We start from the raw sequence: 17,832 nt of genomic DNA, 5'->3' as shown, positions 1-17,832 counted from the left end.
ACCGGGACAGCCGGGGTGTCTGCTCGGGACAGCGCCGGTACCCAGCCGCGGCCTCGCTGCCATGGGGAGCCGCAGAGCGCTGCCCGCCCGCCGGCGCCCGGGCCTCCCGTTGCGCCGTTGCCACATTTTTTTTTTAATGTGTTGTTTTTGTTTTCTTTGGGTTTTTGGGGTTTTTTTACTGGTTTTGTGCGGCCGGGCCGAGGAGGAAGCTCCAGTTCTTGTGTCGGCCGCTGTACGGTCATTTCTGAAGTGCTCTGAGTCTCGCCAGGCAGGAGGAGCAGGGCAGGAGTTCCCCGTGGCCCTGCTCCATCCAAATCGATAAAACCGGGCAGAGCGTCCCTTTCCCATCCCGTTTCCCAGCACTTCCCAGACTTGTCCTTCCCAGGAAGTGCAAATCCCGACCCTGTGCCTTGACTTTGTCAATAACATCATCAACCCCAGGAGCATCATCCCCACAACGGGCCCAGGTGTGTGTTCCTGGCTGGGCCATTCCAGGAAACGGTGGAAAAGCCACGGGAATTGAGGCTGTCAAAGCATTCCCACCTCGTGCTGTTCTCCCAAAGGAAAAGCAGCAGCTCCTGCTGTCCCGAGGGAGTGGCTGGAGCAGAACCTAGCTGGGATTTTGGAGTCAGAGCTGCACAGACAGCAAGGCTGTGGCACAGAATCCCGTGCATCACTCAGTCTTGAGTTCCTGAAGTTTGGTCCAAGAGGTCTTTACATCCTGTTTGGATGACAGCAGGATGAGCAAACCTTGGGGGCTGAGCTGCTCAGGTTTCTGTGAGACTGAGCAATCTTGGTGCCAAAGCCCCAGGATCTGCCCTGCAAACAGAACTGACACCTAACACGGGGCTGCAGGTGGTGACGGGCATTTCAGACAGTCCTGTCCTGGTTTCAGTCACAGCTCCCACACTCTGGCCTCCTCCAAAAGCTTTTCCTGTCCTTCCTGCAGTATTTATAGTGCAGTGCAGCTGTCTGAGGAGACAAACCCTCACCTCACATAAAGATGAAGGAGCCAACAGCTCTTGTATTTACTCATTGCATCTCTCTGATAAAGAATCCCCTTCTCCAGGCAGGTACAGTCCATGAACACCAAATTTTCTCTGTAATTTCCCAAACATTATAAAAACAAGCCCATTCTGAAACCTGCCCCTGGGGTTTGAAATTCCATCTTCCTTTAGGATCCTGGGAGATGTCACCCATACATATTTCTTTAACTTGCTAACTCTTAATGCAACAGAAATAGCTGTATTGTGGTAATGAGTTCCAGAGGTGACACGTTGTGTACAAGTTTTAATTAAAAGTTAAATAGTTTAAGACATTTGTTTACAGGCAACAGTATTGGTTGCTCACTCTGTACATTGCATTTATTGGACAGCAATAAGGAAAAACAAAACATTTGGCACGAGAATGCCAGGTTTTATTATTATTATTATTATTTTTGGACACATGAACACAAAATATCCCTGCAGGCTAAAAAAAAAAATACATTGCAATTGTACACGACCAGCATCTTATCTCGACACGGGGCTGTGAGCCCCAGGACAGTTTAGAAAGTACCTCGTATTGCTAGAGACATACATCCAGTCCAAAGTTAATAAAATACCATTTGAAACATTACAAGTCTAACAATATAGAAACCAAAAAATTACATCAGAAGTCAAACTGAACAAATGCAAACATTTTACATTGAAGTTGCAGCCTCTAGACATAGAAATATGAAAATGTCAATAGCAAGGTCTAAGAAAATCTGTAAGTGATATTTAATGCAAGATCTTTCCTTCAGTGCACAGGGAAAGAGCCTCGCAGTGGATCGGGATGGATCCAATGCCCTCTGGCCCCGCCTTCTGAAAATGAAAGCAGAGTCACTCCCTCGCTATTGAGCAAGAAAACTCCTACAGCACATCCACAAAGGGGTCGGGGGTGTCAGACGCCAGCTCTGAAGCAGGGCCCTTCCCCAGCCAGGGGCTGAGCGAGGGTGGACACAGGACATCCCTGCACCGACCTCTGCGCCCTTGGGATGGAGCTCTGGGCACGACCCCGGGCAACTCACAGCAATACAAGAGCCAGACTGGTGGAGACAGGCTAACTAGGGATTGCCAGAGCTTGTTCAGAACTCAGCAGGGACAAAGCAAGCAGAACCGGGTGGAAAACAGGATTTCTGCCCCCTCCCTCCCTTTTTTTTTTTTTTTAATATAGTTTTTTAATATATATATATCAACCACGCCCATCCCCAACTCTTTGAACTTTGCTACATTTAAAATCTTTCACACCACAGAGCTAAACAGTGGCCAACAGGCTTTATTTATAAAAAAACCCCAAAAAACCAAAAAACACCCTAAAACTACAGCTACAGAATGCACATCTTCCCATTGATTGACACATGCAGAACGAGTCACTCAGGCCCACAGGGCTCACCCAGGTCCTCAAGTCCTCCAGACTTGGGTTCAGACCTGCCTAGGGCAGCACTGCTGCAACCTGGATCCTGAACTTCAGTGCTTTTCCCCCAAAACTCCAGCCCTGTGCCCGGGGTGGGCTCACACTGGCCCCACCGGGGTGCTGGCCCAGGGCTCACCAGGGGCTGATGCTCCACCTGGTCTGAGGTCAAATATCCAGTCACAGGCAAACCAAGGAGAGGTTCTCCCTTCCCTCAGTCTCAACCAGGAGTGCTTGGCACTGGACAACTAATTGGTGACAAAGTTCATTTTTTTATGCACCCTTGTTAAACCAGCCCCATTCCTAGTGCACAAACTCAAATCAGGGATCTTGGATCCTACCACCTCCAACAGGTGCTCAGGTGCTTTTCAAGGTGCCAAAGTTCTCCGTGTGTGTGTTGGGTCAGTCAAGAGTTCACTCTAAAAAGGGTTTTTGTGTCTTCTCCCTGAACGAGTACTGAGAAAAGCAGCGGTCAGTCTCCCACCCACATGTCCTGATTTTATTACACAAGTGAGGTATTCTTCAAAAAAAAGTTAAAAAACTTAAAACACTCTTTTTGTTTTTTTCAATCTAAACCTGTCCTGACATGTGCCAGGAGCAGGGTTCACTTCAGTCCTATTTTCAACAGAAATGAAAAGAGGTTAAACTTAATTTATGAGACATACTACTGGCAAGGAGGTTATAAAACTGTTTGAAGATGTTCAGTGTACTCTGGTACAACTGAAAACAACAGCATTTAGAAATGTAAACTTTCATTTATTTACAAGCTTAAAGACTGAAGGAAACAGCATTTCCTATTGCTGAAATTTGGAGGGGGCTGGTTCCTAAGCTTTGGGACAGCAGACAACTTAGCAGCAAACCCCACACGAGTATCAGAGACCACAGTGCAATCCTTGGGCTTCTCAAACTCCTCCTCAGTTTAGGAATAAGCTTTAATCTGCACTAACTCAGGTATACAGTAAGGAATCTAGTCTTAAATTACTACGTTCATGGATTACAGGAATATCAGGGAAACCAGATCCCTGTTCTGGATTACAGGTTGCAGCTGAAAAAAGCCAAGCAGATTAAAAACCCTAATTTCTAGGCTGGGACAGAATCAGCATTTGAGACTCACACGGGTTCAACATGCTGTAAATGCAGTTGTGTGGGCAACCCAGATTCCCAGGGAAAAAAAACAGTTCAAAATGCTGGTACAAGTCCTCAGGTTGCCTGTCACACAATACATTTCAACTGCACACGTTGGCCTTTCCTACATGGAACACCCAGTTTCCAAGCTTATAAAAAATGTTGTAGACAGGACACCAACAGTGAATATAAAACAGTTAAAAATAATTCTTAAAAAAAGCATGGAAATGCGTCTTTTCTAATTTGTTTCAGAAACTGCCAAATTGCGTGTTCAGAAAACGACACGAGAATGTTGGTTAAACTCATGCACAATCCTCAGCTAGAAAATTACACTGTTTGGGGGGGCTTAAAAAACAAAGATTTATTGCCAAAGTTAAACCTTCTATGAGAAAAAAGTTTTAAAATCACTTAGATTTATCAAACCACACAGCAGCATAAAGTGGGCACTTTTGTAAAAGTTTGCAAAATACCTAAAAGCTAAATTTTTTTTTTTTGTTTTATCATTTTTAGAGGGGGGAAATGATGGTTCAGTACTTGTTACGATACCATGGCAGTATTATTTATAACCATTATCATTAAAATCTACTGACAGGCATCACTATTGGTTATATTACACATTCACAGAACAAGAACCACCTATTAACTCGCAGTATAGTGCAATTGCTTTGCAGCCCAAGTCTGCAGAGATTAAAAAGATAATTAGTAAAACTGACAAAAAACTGCAATACCTGTGAAAGTTATGTTTGTTAAAAGGCATTTACAGTAGTGAAGTCTAAAATCTCCATTAAAAAATCTATGGCCCCACAAGACAGAAGGATTACAGCGAGCTGGATAAAACATTTTGCCATCACATCATACTCACGAAGCAGGGCACGGAGACAGAGCAGCAGTCACCGTCAGCTCATGGGATGAGGAGAACTGAAAAACCACAGCTAGCAAAAGATTTGATAGAAACCTTTCGTGCCAAGTCCTTGAAAAATTTCAGGATGATCGGCCTTTGCGCTTTGAGGTAAAAATTCAGTCCAATGCATCAGAAAAGACAAGTCTATGGATTTCTAGTACAGAAAACAATGAAACAAATGGCTCAATTGTGTTGGTGCATCAGACGTTGCAGTGAAGAACAGATTCAGTGCGACTGTCCAGAGCTGCTGGTAGTGGGCAGTCCGAAATCCCCTGGCCCTGGATAGAGCAAGAGGCTTCCAAACACTTCAGGACTGCATGGGTTGTTGTTTTGCCTCATCTTCCCAGGTGCTCTCAAGCGAAATACATGGTGTGCTGGGTGTCGTGGTGGATCTGCACGGCCTTGGCCAGCGCCTGCGGATCGCGGCCGTTGCTCTGCCCCGACACGTGGCTGCCCTCAGCGCTGCGAGCAGACACACACCCATGAACAACTGGGACAAGCAGCACAGCCCTGCTTCCCTACCTGCTTACCAGCATGATGAGGCCATTCCTTACCTGTCGTGATCCTTGTCCACAAGATGGTACCTGGCCCGAAAGGCCACCAGCCTGGCGTAGTAGGCGGGCGCGGGGATGGAGACGGAGCGGGTGCAGCGCACGTACGTGTGGCACAGCTGGTACGTCAGCAGCTGCAGCTCGTCTGCTGTGAAGCAGTTGTCATCCCACAACACCTGGTAGTGGGAGGGACGGCTGGTTCCCTGCAGAGAACAGGTGAGCAGTCAGCTGGAGAGCAACAGCAAGGACAGAGGTGGTACCTGCACGCAGCAGCAGGCACCGAGGAGTCAGTGCCCAGCAGACACCGACACACTCTGAGTCTTGCCAAGTGACAAACAGAAGTGACATTTCCCATGGGGACAACTACAAGGATTTAGCTGCACAGCCTTGGCACAGAAGAGCTGACATTACCTGAATTCCTGCATGGCTACAGAGGTAAAAGTCAAATTCAGAGGGATGTGTGATGGTGCTGTCCACAGTAGTGCCTGCTGGTACGTTGCCACTTTTACCCACCTAGTGAGAAAGGTTTAATATTAGTCCATGGGCTTTTTTGGAAATGACCCCAAAATGCTTTCAGAGGTCGGCTCTATTGAAAGCTGCTGGGAGAATTTAGTGCTCAAAAAGGTGAAAAAAATATTAAGGTCGTTTACACAGGAGGAATGAAAATGTTCTCTGTGAATTCATTTTTAGAAACTTCGCCAAATCCAGCTGGTGTGTCATCAGAAGAAAATAAAACCTTTGCCAGCACCATTAAAACTGCAGAGTGGGATAAAGCCTACACAAGTAATTCAGGATCTGAAAATGCAGGTTCCTGAGATAAATTTATTTCGTATCCTTATTTGCTCTCACACCCCACAGATCTGAGTTTTTAAGCAAACCTCAGATGAAATGCCTCCCTAAAGAAGGTTCCTCAGCTGGCCTGTGGATTTGTGCTACAGGCACATCTTAGATGCACCTGAAGACAAAACAGGGAACAGAGTGAACAGCCAGGTCAGCTTGTCATCAGGAATGCTGGACTATAAAAACCCCGGATACATCTCCAGGTACACAAATACTGGGATACTGAACACACCTATGCCAAAAGGGGGAACAAGCTGTTCCATTCCATCTGATGTAGAGCAATAAAAAAGGGAGGAACTGCTTATTTTGGTAGAAAAAGCCTGTTACCACCCAGTCCTGCTGCTGCTTTACAGCTTTAGTGGGCAAGACCAATCCCACCCCACTGAATCAAACAATCCCACTTTCCTGTGCCATCACCTCCCCCTCATGGAGTCACTACTTGCCCTTTCAGTTTTGTCGGCACAGAACAGCCTGGTGTGATGCCTTTTCTGCACAACAATGTAGGTTATTCCAGGTCTATAATCTTCTTCCAAACTAATGCAGGCCTTCCGGATGGCGATCAGCTCTGGCCAAGCTACCTACAAGAGGAAGATTTCATTGTTATGTGATTAATTCAGTAGGTATTTGATTATTTTTTTACCTGTGTACAAATGTCACATTGTAAGGGACATGATCAGACTGGTAAATGTACATTGTGCTTGCCCAGGACAATTCAAGGAAACTTAATTTTTCCAATAACAAATACAGTAAAACTCCAGGCAGCAACTGACAGAGTGAGAGGACACGGTCTTAAGCTATGCTAAGGTAAATATAGGTTGGATAATAGGAAAAAGCTTTTTACAGAAAGAGTAATCTAGTATTGGAATGGTCTGCCTGGGAAGGTGGTGAAGTCACCATCCCTAGATGTGTTTAAAGAAAGACTGGATGTGGCACTCGGTGCCATGGTTTAGTTGAGGTTAGGGTTGGGTTGGACTCAATGATCTTGGAGGTCTCTTCCAACCTGGTGATTCTCTTATTCTTTGATAATCCACAGAATAAATAAATATTTTTAAAATTTTTTGAATAAATATAAAAAAATATATACTTTTCAAGGGCCAATCCCTTGTAATCCACATAACTACATACCAACCCCTTTCCATGAGCAACAAAAATCAGACAATACCTGTTTCATCTGTCCTTCCGACACTCCCCCTCTGTAGTAAATGATCCTCGTGGGCTTGAAACGAGTGGATTTGTAGAACTGGATCAAGAGCTCCCTCACCATGTTGGTCAGGTCCTGGATGACCTCCTGGCTGTAGAGCAGCTCCTGGGAGGTCTCCTGGCGCGAGGTCTGCACGCGCACCGTGGCGCAGTAGCGGCTGGGGTGCCCGTCCATGCTGCCCACCACGGCCGCGATGGACGGCTTCTTCCCGTCCCCGGCCGGAGGGTGAGTGACGTCTGCTCCCAAAAAGATCACTGGCTGCTGGAACACCGAGGGCCTGTTTGGTAAGATTAAGGTTTGTTTGTTAGAATTACAGAATTCCACAAGGGTTTGGGTTGGGAAAGACCTTAAAGCCCAGCTAGTTCCACCCTCTGCCCTGGGCAAGGACACCTTCCACTATCCCACGGTGCTCCAAGCCCTGTCCAACCTGGCCTTGAACTACCCAGCTTCTCTGGGCAACCTGTGCCAGAGCCTCACCACCCTTACAGGGAACAATTTCTTCCTAATCTCTACTCTAGATGTACTCTCTCTCAGTTTGAAGCCATTACTACAGTCCCTCTCCAGCCTCCTTGTCGGCCTCTTCAGATACTGGAAAGTGCTGTGAGGTTTTCACACAAGCTTCTCTTCTCTTGGCTAAATAACTCCAACTTCCTCACCCTGACCTGAGAGGAGAGGTGGCCTCTTACCAACTCATAATAATAAATAAGAACAGCAAAAAGAAAAAGGGCCAGGAACAAAAAAAATTACTGCTGAGGAAGGTGCATCCAATGCGCTGAATAGAACTAAAACCTGTGAGTCTCTAAGGGCAAAATTCTCTGCCTCCAGCACTTACAGTCCAGAAAGAACAGAAAGTGACAAGGACAGGATCAAAGGTAAACCGAGTTACAAGCATTGATTCTAAGTCACTCCTCCTCTTTCAATTTGGATGCAAACACAGGATGCTTTTAGAGGTTGCAAGAGGAAAAGGTACATTGAGTGAATCCAAAGGCAGGAAAGAGACAGGAAAAAAACCGTGGTGAGTTTGGTGGCTCTGGCTGCTGAATACCCTCCACTGTCCACTCTAGACTGTGGGAATTTCTAAATGTGTTTTATTTTGAAAATATCATTTTAACAAATACAACAAAATACACCATTTTCCTTGACAATGCAGACATTACAAAGAGCTTTTGATTGAATCTCACCTTTGATGAGGTACCAGGACATTGTTGATTCCTCCAAGCTTGGCGTTGATCTTCAGACACAGGTTGGACAGGGTTTGTGGTGAGGTTTTGACCACGTTCTTTACCTGAACACACTGTGTGGCCATGCCTAGCAGAGTATCTCCGACCCGCTTGACTTCAGCTGTGACAGAAAATAAGGAAGTGGTTCCTGCTTGCTCTTACTTTTTTTTCAAACGTTACTGCAATTGAGATCCTTGAAACTTCACTGACAAAGGTTCAGTTTGCTGTTTGGTAATACACAACTTCTCCAACCAGGCCTGACAAAGCACCTCCAAAACCCCCTTTTAAAGAGAGCCCATTGCCTCCTCTGCCTCCTTCCTGCCACCCACTTGCAGTACAACTCCTGATCACTTTACAGCCCCTTCTCCATACCATATACAGGTGTCTTCCCAGGCAGAATCACCACGATGAGCTGCAGACCAACATAAGTCAGCTTTAAGTGTTTGAACATGGGCTCCACGCTGTCTGCACCCTGGGCATACTTGCAGAAGCAGGGCTGGCCCTGGATCGGCATCCCGGCGTCCTTGGAGATCTTGCGCAGCTGGTCTGTGAAACTCCTGAAATAGAAGTGGATTTGTTCTGGCCTTTTCACTGTGGTTCACTCATCAGTTTTATCAACCAGATCTACGCTGTTTCTGCTATTTCACAGCACTACAGTAATTATTTTTTAGCAATTCTATCCCCATCAGGAACTCACTAATACGACTCTAATCCTCTCTGAGGAAGGTCATCAGCTTCTGTAATTTTACAAGTCTTACAGAAAGAGACTTTTGAGATGAACATCCTGAGGCAAACTCCCAAACTAATACTGATGCTCTGGTATATTTTTTACATATCCACCTAATTTATCTGAGCATTATTGCAGCCATGACTTTTACCAATCTCTTTCTTAAGATCTGTAGAGTAATTTGAAGGGCAGGGGAAAATCAATTTATACACACATCACCTTTCAGAAACATTAGAAAAATACACCTTGAAATAGAATCCTAAATAAATAGGAAAGTACTTACTTTAGCAAGTCTTCCCTGCATTGTTTTTGAGGAGCAAAACAGGCAACAGCCCAAACTTTAATCTCAATGCCAGCATAGAATTGTTTCCCTCTCATGTCCCACACGCCTTGGTTTGGTGTGGCCACAGTCTTGTTCTAGGTAAAAACCAAAGGCAATTTAGAAATCAAGTGCTGCTCCAGTTTGACTGCAGCCCACCAGCCTGATGAGAAGATACACGAAACATGTGTCATGAATTTCAATAACCTCAGAATAAGGAGTTTTACAAGACAAGGAAACTCACCCTGCCTCCATACTGCAGCATTGGGGCTGGCAGAACTCTGCCTGTCAGTTCTGTCATTTCATTATGGACGACAATTCCAAACTCCTTCAGATACGGATCAGGCCCACCAACCATACTGTTACTCTTCACCTGGGGACGAGACAAGTACTGATGTCACTACACTAAAGCTTCAGGTGACTCTGCCCTCTTTGTCATTAACAGCCTTTCTGTTTGGAAGGATTTGTTTCAACCAAGACAGATTTTTTAACTGCTCTCTTGGTCATGCTGCTCAACATCACCTGCTCCAATGCTCTGGAAAAGCCATGAGAAGTGACACACACAGCCTATGCAGCTGGAAAAACACTCACCAGTCTGCTGATCTCCTCCTGCCTGTCTGGGGCAGACCTGGCTGTTGCTTTTATCATGGTCGATGTCTGATTGTCTGTCAGCTTCTTGATGCACCTCTGGCCAGCCACGATGTTACACACCTGCACAGGAGCAGGAAGAGGTGCTGTGACACCGTTTAACACAGGACACCCCACAGTGCAGGACTCTGATCCTTACCTCCAGTGGCAGGTATGTGTGTTTCTGCTCCTGTCCCACTTGGAGACAGGGCAGGTGAGGGTATTTCAGCTGCAGACTGTACTTCTGCTTAAAATACTGTGCTACTGTGCACTCCATGGCCTGACCATTCTCCAGCTGCAGAGGGAACCTAGAAATGACATTTGTTCTGGTTAGATTTAGTCAGATTTTTTTTAAAGGAAAAAATGGTATGAAAAACCTACTTCAGACCGCATTTAGCAAATCTCTGTTTTCCTTAGTTACTCTCTTCTTTATGAGAAGATTTTGGACTATATACTGAATTTCTCATATTTTAGCTATTTTAAAAATAGGAGCTTTCGATAACTGTATTTAAAAGCCAGGATATAGCTCAGTTTTCCTGGGTTGAATAAAACAGTAGTTAAAACCCATTCTATTCCTCTACTCCACTAAGACTAAACATTCCTGTAAAGCCACACAACTGCTTCACTTCCAGAATCAACTATTCCTGCATAAACAATATACCAAATATATTCCAGATATATTTAATAGGTTGAAGATTTTAAGAACTGTCAGGCAGTGCTTGATACATACGTCTGGTGACTGGCTGGTCGCCGGGTAACATTGCAAACTCGGTATTTTCTCTTCATCTGGCCACAGTGGGTAACCTCTACTTTTAGACCTGAAAACCCAACAGAAAATAAATTCAGGGACAGGAATCACCTTTGAAGAGGATGAAAACAAAAAGGAACAGCCCAGTTCTCCATGTGCCTTGCAAATTTTCATTACAAGATAGTATAAGCAGGTTTCAGTACTGCAGCAGCTTTAGGACAAGCTTTTACCTCTGATTTCTTTGGTAAACTTGACACGCTGGGAGTCTGTCAGAGGTTTGCTTTGTTCACTGATGTTCTGGATGTCCAAGACCTCACACATGAACTCAATGATAGGCTGGGCACGATAGAAAGCAGTTGCTGACACTAAGATAAAAAGATAGGACAATTAAGTGGGAGGCACAAAGAACTCTGTTACATGAGTGAGACAGAATCTCCTACACACCATCGATGTTGAGCATCATGTTCCACATGGCAGGACGAACTGACTGGTGGAAGCCAAACCAGACCTCCCTGCCCCCTCCCAGGGGGTGGTAATAACCTTCAGGAGGGGAGAAAAAGGAGCGACCCACAGGGGTGTACCTGAAAAAAAAAAAAAGGAAATTAATACTCTGTTCATTTCTTTCTGATATACTTTTTATATTCACACCTATGGTCTTTAAACCACATTTCTACAGCATGTTGTAATGGTCAGAGCTGACTTGTGGCAAGCACACAAAGCCTTTTCTGACAGTGCAGCTGGAAAGGGTAGAGCAAATTCCTGTTAGAAACATGACCAGCAGACACAAGGCCTTAGTTCAGATCACATTTCCCTATTCTAGTGCAAATTTGTAAGGCAGGTGTTGAATTACATGGCTGTATCCCTCATCCCTTCTACCACAGGAGTGTAACGGGCAGCAGAGCAGCAGCAAGGAATAACAAACACAAAGGTTAAGATGGACAGAAGACATATCCAGTCAGGAAGGCCCCACAAATACCCACCTCATGGAGGGAAGGTGCCGTGTGATTACATCCAGTGCCTGTACAGAATCTTCAGGAACTTCATTTAAGTGCCCTGCCAGAGCTTCCAGCAGCATCTGAAGGCTGACGACTGACACCCACTGAATGGAAACCTTAAATGTCTGGTCCTTCCCCTCTCCTGGAAGTGTAACCTCCATATCCACCTGCCACGGGCACAAGAGAATGAAGAGTAAGTTTTTGTTATGGATTTCAGACAGACACAGCACTCAGCAATGGTACAGTTTTCTCCTAGGTGTCCTTTGAATCTGTATTTTTGATTATATTAGTTTGTAATGACCTTAAAATATCACAATTGGTTCCCTCAGGACTTTGAAAGTTTGTCATTTATTCATCTGAGAAACTGCACTGAAGCATCTTTAAATGTAAATTTTAAGCAGTAATTAGTATGGTGACATCAAAGCTCTGGAAAACGGTGAGTCATTTTTTTTAAGTCAGCCAATTAATAACTAGATGTTTTGTGAACCAAATGGGAAGGCAAGAAAACCTTTTGGTCAAAAAGGAGACTTGCTGTGAAACACAAATCTCAGAGTTCTGGCACAGCACTTGGGATAATTCTCACATCCCAGAGGGTAACTGTGAACTCATCCTGGACATCCCCCAAAGCACAGCAATGACCAGATCCCTTGGGAGATCAGTAGATGGGGTCAAGTTTTGCTTAGAGCTGGGGTCCACATGCCAGGCAGGAACAGCTGATCTGGTTGTTCCCATGGAACAGGAGGACACATCTCCACAGCACAACCAAACCCAACCAGAGTAATCGTCAGCTACATCATCTTCATCATTCAGCAACAGAACGAGGGTCAGAACAGAGAAGAGGGAAATTCCCATCAGGGTAAAAGAAAAATAGTCTCCTTGTAGCTGTAAGAGCACAACATAGTTCTCATGTCTCATGATATTCTGTAGCTGAAAAACTGGGAATTAGAAACCCAAACCCACAAACTTCAGTAAAACACCAGTGAGCTCCTAGAGACCCTGACTAGTCACATCTGTCATTTCCAAGACTACACAAATAGGTGTGACAGCATTTTGGGTTTATGTCAATAAAAGAACACTTTTCAAATGACACTGTAACAGGTTTCCTGTGGGAACTTAAAGCAACACTTACTCTGTCCCTGCCAATGGGTAAGGGGTGTGCTGTGTACATATTCCTCTTCCCATCATAGCCGGGCTGCCGATCCCCAAATATCTGCATCTTGAAGTGCCTCACCATCGTATCCACCACCTCCCTGGGCAGTGATTCATTGAGTTAAGTGGAAGAAGAGAAAATTCAGTAATGGGCTTGCTTACACAATTTAAAATTATTTTCTTCAGTTTTTCTTAAAGGAGCAAGATATTAAAAACAATAATGCAGAAAAACACCCCCAGGTCACACCAGAAGCTGTGAATGTCACCTCCAGGTTAAGACACTCAAGTGGCACACAGAGGTGTCTGCACAGGTATCTGTGCTGTCAGCAGAGCTACATCCAAAACAAGCAGAGGAACCTGGAGAGATGTTCACAAACAGGAGCAGACACAAGCACCTGCCTTGGGGTGGGTGGGAGCGCTCTGTGGATTGATCCACATGTGGACTCCAAAATCCACAAGCTGAAATGCCTCCCCTGAGCTGCTACACGTTTGTGTAACAGACTGTGGAACAATTACCAGGGGCATTGACTTGTAGACTGTAAAATAAAACCAGCTGGAGGTCAATGCTCAGTAATTTCCCAGAGCCTTCCAGATTACAGGCCAATTGCAAGAACATTACAGTTCACTGAAAAGCAACTGCTGACCACAGTAAAACACAAACAGGCCTTTAGCAGATGGAGAACTCCTAGGATGCACAGACTCCTTACATTCAGGTATATACACTTAATTTAAATCAATAAACCTTTATTAAGTAGCTCCTACCTGTTGACTCTTCGGGGGCGTTTCTCTGGTTTGATATCTACGTCATAGTGATAAACATCAATCTTGGGGATCTGAACCTGGAAGTGGTTGGCCAGGAGCCGGATGGGTTTCCCAACAGTGCCCAGGCCTGGGCGACGGGGCGGCTGGAAAAGGCTTGTTGGGGGCCCTAGGAAAGTCAAATAAATATGTATGAGATGTGATGGCTCACTCCATGCACCCCTCAGGTGTGCTAAGAGTGACTTTTTGACAGGGCAGGAAGAAATCTTAAGCTTTCTGAGGTTGCAAACAGATGTGCTCAAAGCAGCTCAGCCTTCCAGCTGCTCAGAACTTCAAGGTAAAAAAAAACTGTTCCCTAAAGCATGTATAGGTAGGTGCCATAAATCATTCTTATAATTTTAGTGGCATTTATTCATGAATGTGGTTAAGAACTTCATAGAGTCCTGAGAGGCAATGCAACCATACAGATATTATGTATTTTCATGTAATGCAAACATAAATACATCCCTACCTCCATTTCTAAAAGAAACCAACAGCCACAAAAGGCACATTTTGTCACTATTTTCATTACAGGCTTAAAGTTCAGATGTCAATGATCCAATTTAAAATTCCAGTGTAAAGACAGGAGTGAGGAAAAGTTTGGGCTTTCCTCAAAGTAGAAGGATAAGGGAGAAAGCATTAGACAGGTATGGACTACTACAGACATGGAAGAGATCTTTTATTGGGACAAAAGAAGAGCTTCAGGAACAGATCTAAGGAGGAAATTATTAGAGGCCTGGAAGCATTACTCACATGCAAGCTAGTCACTAGGGAAGCCTTTAGTTGCCCTCCTCAAAGTGTTAAGATCTGAGATACCATGTTAACGAGATTAAACTGACTATTTTTTAAATCGATCAGAGCCTCCGCTGACACTGCACATAAAGCAAATGACATTGGTATATTTTCATGGGTTTGTCTATATCTGAGCAGGGCTCAGTGTGATCAAAGTGTCTTCCCTCTGTTGTAGAGCAGCAAAGGAGAGGGCAAGCATTCTCACTAGAATGCAATAATAAACCTATTGTAAAACTTAGGGCAAATTTAGCACTATAACCTGACAGCATCCATGTAAGTCAAAGTCTCAGAGTTTGTACCAGGAGAGAGGAGAGGTAGGTGACTCCTATTTGGGTACATTTCAGGGGGCAGCAATAAACTTTAACACAACCATAAACTAAACTCAGGACCAAATCACAGAGGATTCCACACTGGATTTAAAAGCCCTCCATTGCCTACTGCATTACCAAATAAAATTACCAACCTGAGGACACCAGCTCTGGAATATTTTATAGCAGAAGGAACACTGAGCATGTAAGCAGCTGAAGCCCACTGCCAAGTCAGCTCTGCAAAGCTGCAGTGGCAGGGGGCTGCTGGGGACAGCCACCCCACAGGACACATTCCTGGCTCCACACCTGCCTGATGGATGGTGCTCCATCACAGTCAGACCAGTTGTGGGGTACAGTTAGTGTTTCAAAAAACTACAGCTGCCTTGACATGCATGAATCATTGAGGGCAATCAAAGTTTGCTGTGCTTATTTGGATACGAGAGATGATCCATTAATCCCATGCTAATTAGTCTGAAGGAAGTGCAGGCACTGACCTCCTGCAAGAGATTAAATGACAACTATATTTACCCATTTTCCTCCCTTGGTATTGACAAGTTCTGCATACACTCACAGCAACGCTGCCCTCTGTTCTGACCAAAGGAGATAAAACTTATATTTCCTCCTTCCTAAAGTTATTTCTCAAAGGATTCTAGAGAATCAGCTAAAAATTGCTTTCCCATTTGAAGCCCAACAGCCCTGGCATCACAGGATTTTTATCCAGTCAGTCTAACTAGGGGTTGTATGTGCTGTTATATTTTAATTTCTTCTGCCCCACAACCATTATGTACTAAGCATCTCAACCGAATTGCTTCAGACAGGAAGCAGTTTTCAAAACTGAAAGAGGATCTGCTTCTCCAGCTGGAACTCAGGGAGGCCACGATACATCACACACATACAGCAGGCTCTGAGTCAGCCCTCACTACCTCAAACTCTGGATTCTTCTGGAATTGCACCTTTGTGTCAATAAACGTTTCCTATCACACCAAAATTAACACCACTTCGCTTATACCGATCGTTTGAATGGGAACTTGATGGGTCAGGTGTACAGGCCACTGAGGGCTGGAAATACATCCCGCGGGCATTTGATGAGAGAATAAATCATGGAATAAGACACAAGCAGGAAAGCACCACATGCAAAAAAACCCCACTAATATTTAAGCGAAGTTTGTTAAAGAAATGAACAGCCGTATTTTCAGACAGTATCACCTTAAACTCTCAGCAATGGCTCAATGTCAAATATAAAACTTATCACCGCACAGGTTGCAGGGCGCGCATCGCTGGGACACTACAGCGCTGCCTGTCCCCGTCCCCTCGCTGTCGCTGTCCCGCTCCCAGCCCCGTCCCGTTCACCCCGGGGAGGGCGAGGCGCCTCTCCCGGTAGCCCCGGCAGCAGCGGGGCCGTGAGGGCATCCGCAACCCCCGCGCAAAGTTTCGCGACCCGCTGCGGCTCCTCCGCACCGGCGGCTGGGAGCGGGCCCCGGTGCTGCCGGGGAGCCGGGCCGGGCCCGCGGCCTCCTTCCCCCGCTGTCACGGCCCGACAGGCCGCGGCCCCCGCGCCCCCCCCGCGGCTCTCACCGGGTCCCAGCGCCTCCATGGCGGCGGCGGCGGCCTCGCTGCTCTCGCCGCCGGCCCCGCCGCCCGCCCCGGGCCCCGCCGCCGGCCCCGCCGCCGCCGCGTAGCGCTTGATCTCGGGAATATTGGCGGCGGGGTGGGGGTCCGGCGCGGACACGGGGGCGGCGGGGCGGGAGGCGGCGGCGGCCGAAGAGGAGGATGAGGAGGAGGCAGCGGGGGCGCGGCGGGGAGCGCTCCCCGCGTTCCGCTTCCCCGAGCGGCGGCGCGAACAATCCCCGCGCTGCGCCCCCGCCGAGCCCGCGCGCGCCCCCGCCGCCGCCAGCACGCGCCCGAGCGCGCTCCCGGGACGGGGATGAGGAGGAGGAGGAGGAGGACGAGGACGAGGAGGAAAAGGAGGAGGAGAAGGGAGGGAGGAAGAGGCCGCTCCGCGCTGCCCGGCGCCGCCGGCTCGCGCACGCGCGCCGCCCCCCCTCTCCCCCGCGGGAGCGCGCACGCCGCCCGCGCGACCCCGCGGCCGCAACAGGTGACGGCTCTGAACCACGGAATCCCGGAATCCCAGAATATTCAGGGTTTGAAGGGACCTGTGGAGATCATCCACTCCAACCCCCCGGCAAGGCAGGGTCACCGGAGCAGGTGACAGAAACGCGTCCAGGTGGGTTTGGAATGTCTCCGGATAGGGAGACTCCACGCCCTCCCCGACACCTGTTCCAGTGCTCGGCCACCCTCAACATAAAGAAGTTCTTCCTCACGTTAAGGTGAAATACTGTGGTTTTATTTATGGCCATTGCTCCTCATCCTGTTGCTGGGCACCAGCGAAAAGATCCTTTTCAGTGGTGCCCAGCAACAGAGTGAGGAGCAGTGGCTATAAACTAACACTTCCTCAGCGTAAGGATGAACTTTCCATGAGAGTGGCCGAGCACTGGACCAGGATACCTCAGTAGGGGTGAGAGTTGCTGCCCCTCGGGCACCAGGAAGGAGGGAAATGTCTGTTCCTCTCCTGTTCTGTCCCAAAACCCGACACCTGTTTGCAGGTTTAATAATTAACCCAGAACTCCAGCATGCTCCATGAAGCTACCCTGATGGTGCCTGCCCACCCACAGTGGTGCTGCTCCAGCTTCACCAGTCCTCCACTGCTCCCCAAAAGCAGGGAATCTACCTGCTCAGTTAATGACACCCTGAATAACTCCCAGTACCAGCTGAACAGCCTCAGTGGGGTTTAAAACACCTGACAAAACAGGATTTGTCCAAGTCAGGTGAGCCACAGCACCAAACCTCTCAGGGTTGTGACCACCAACCCTGAGGTGCTCTGTGGGCACAGAAAGGCTGATGATCCATGAGGGCTGGAGATCCAGGAGTCTCTGGCACAACCATGGGCATCACCCAGTGAAACTCACGCAGAAGCGTGGCAATCGTGTGGAAGAAAGGAGAACTCCCACGTGGGTTGGAGCTGAGGTTTATTGCTCCCAGAGAACCACGTGAAAAGTGACTCTGGGCTTTGGGTTCCAGCTTAAGGGCAGGGGGCAATC

General features: G+C 46.9%; 1 protein-coding gene across 1 annotated transcript; it reads right to left on the bottom strand.

The window, feature by feature from the left end:
• Positions 1–1,270: 1,270 nt before the first annotated feature.
• On the bottom strand, positions 1,271–16,491 carry AGO4 (argonaute RISC component 4). Its single transcript, XM_066335372.1, has 18 exons — positions 16,310–16,491; positions 13,599–13,764; positions 12,817–12,937; positions 11,673–11,854; positions 11,137–11,273; positions 10,923–11,057; positions 10,675–10,762; positions 10,105–10,252; positions 9,909–10,028; positions 9,562–9,690; positions 9,282–9,415; positions 8,644–8,828; positions 8,233–8,392; positions 7,013–7,328; positions 6,294–6,428; positions 5,422–5,523; positions 5,014–5,213; positions 1,271–4,921 (listed from the first exon to the last, which is right to left on the bottom strand). Exons 1-18 carry the CDS (start codon positions 16,326–16,328, stop codon positions 4,813–4,815), a joined length of 2,586 nt encoding a protein of 861 aa, XP_066191469.1. The 5' UTR covers positions 16,329–16,491; the 3' UTR covers positions 1,271–4,812.
• Between the last annotated feature and the right edge of the window lie 1,341 nt (positions 16,492–17,832).

The sequence above is a fragment of the Sylvia atricapilla genome, chromosome 24, assembly GCF_009819655.1.
Source record: "Sylvia atricapilla isolate bSylAtr1 chromosome 24, bSylAtr1.pri, whole genome shotgun sequence".
Lineage (NCBI taxonomy): Eukaryota > Metazoa > Chordata > Aves > Passeriformes > Sylviidae > Sylvia > Sylvia atricapilla.
This window is presented reverse-complemented; position numbering and strand designations above follow the sequence as displayed.

Coding starts and splice junctions, on each gene's coding strand:
- AGO4 (XM_066335372.1), bottom strand. Junction 6,429..7,012: donor CGGAAGGACAGATGAAACAG/GTATTGTCTGAT, acceptor TTCCTCTTGTAG/GTAGCTTGGCCAGAGCTGAT. Junction 5,214..5,421: donor GTAGCCATGCAGGAATTCAG/GTAATGTCAGCT, acceptor TGTTCTCTGCAG/GGAACCAGCCGTCCCTCCCA.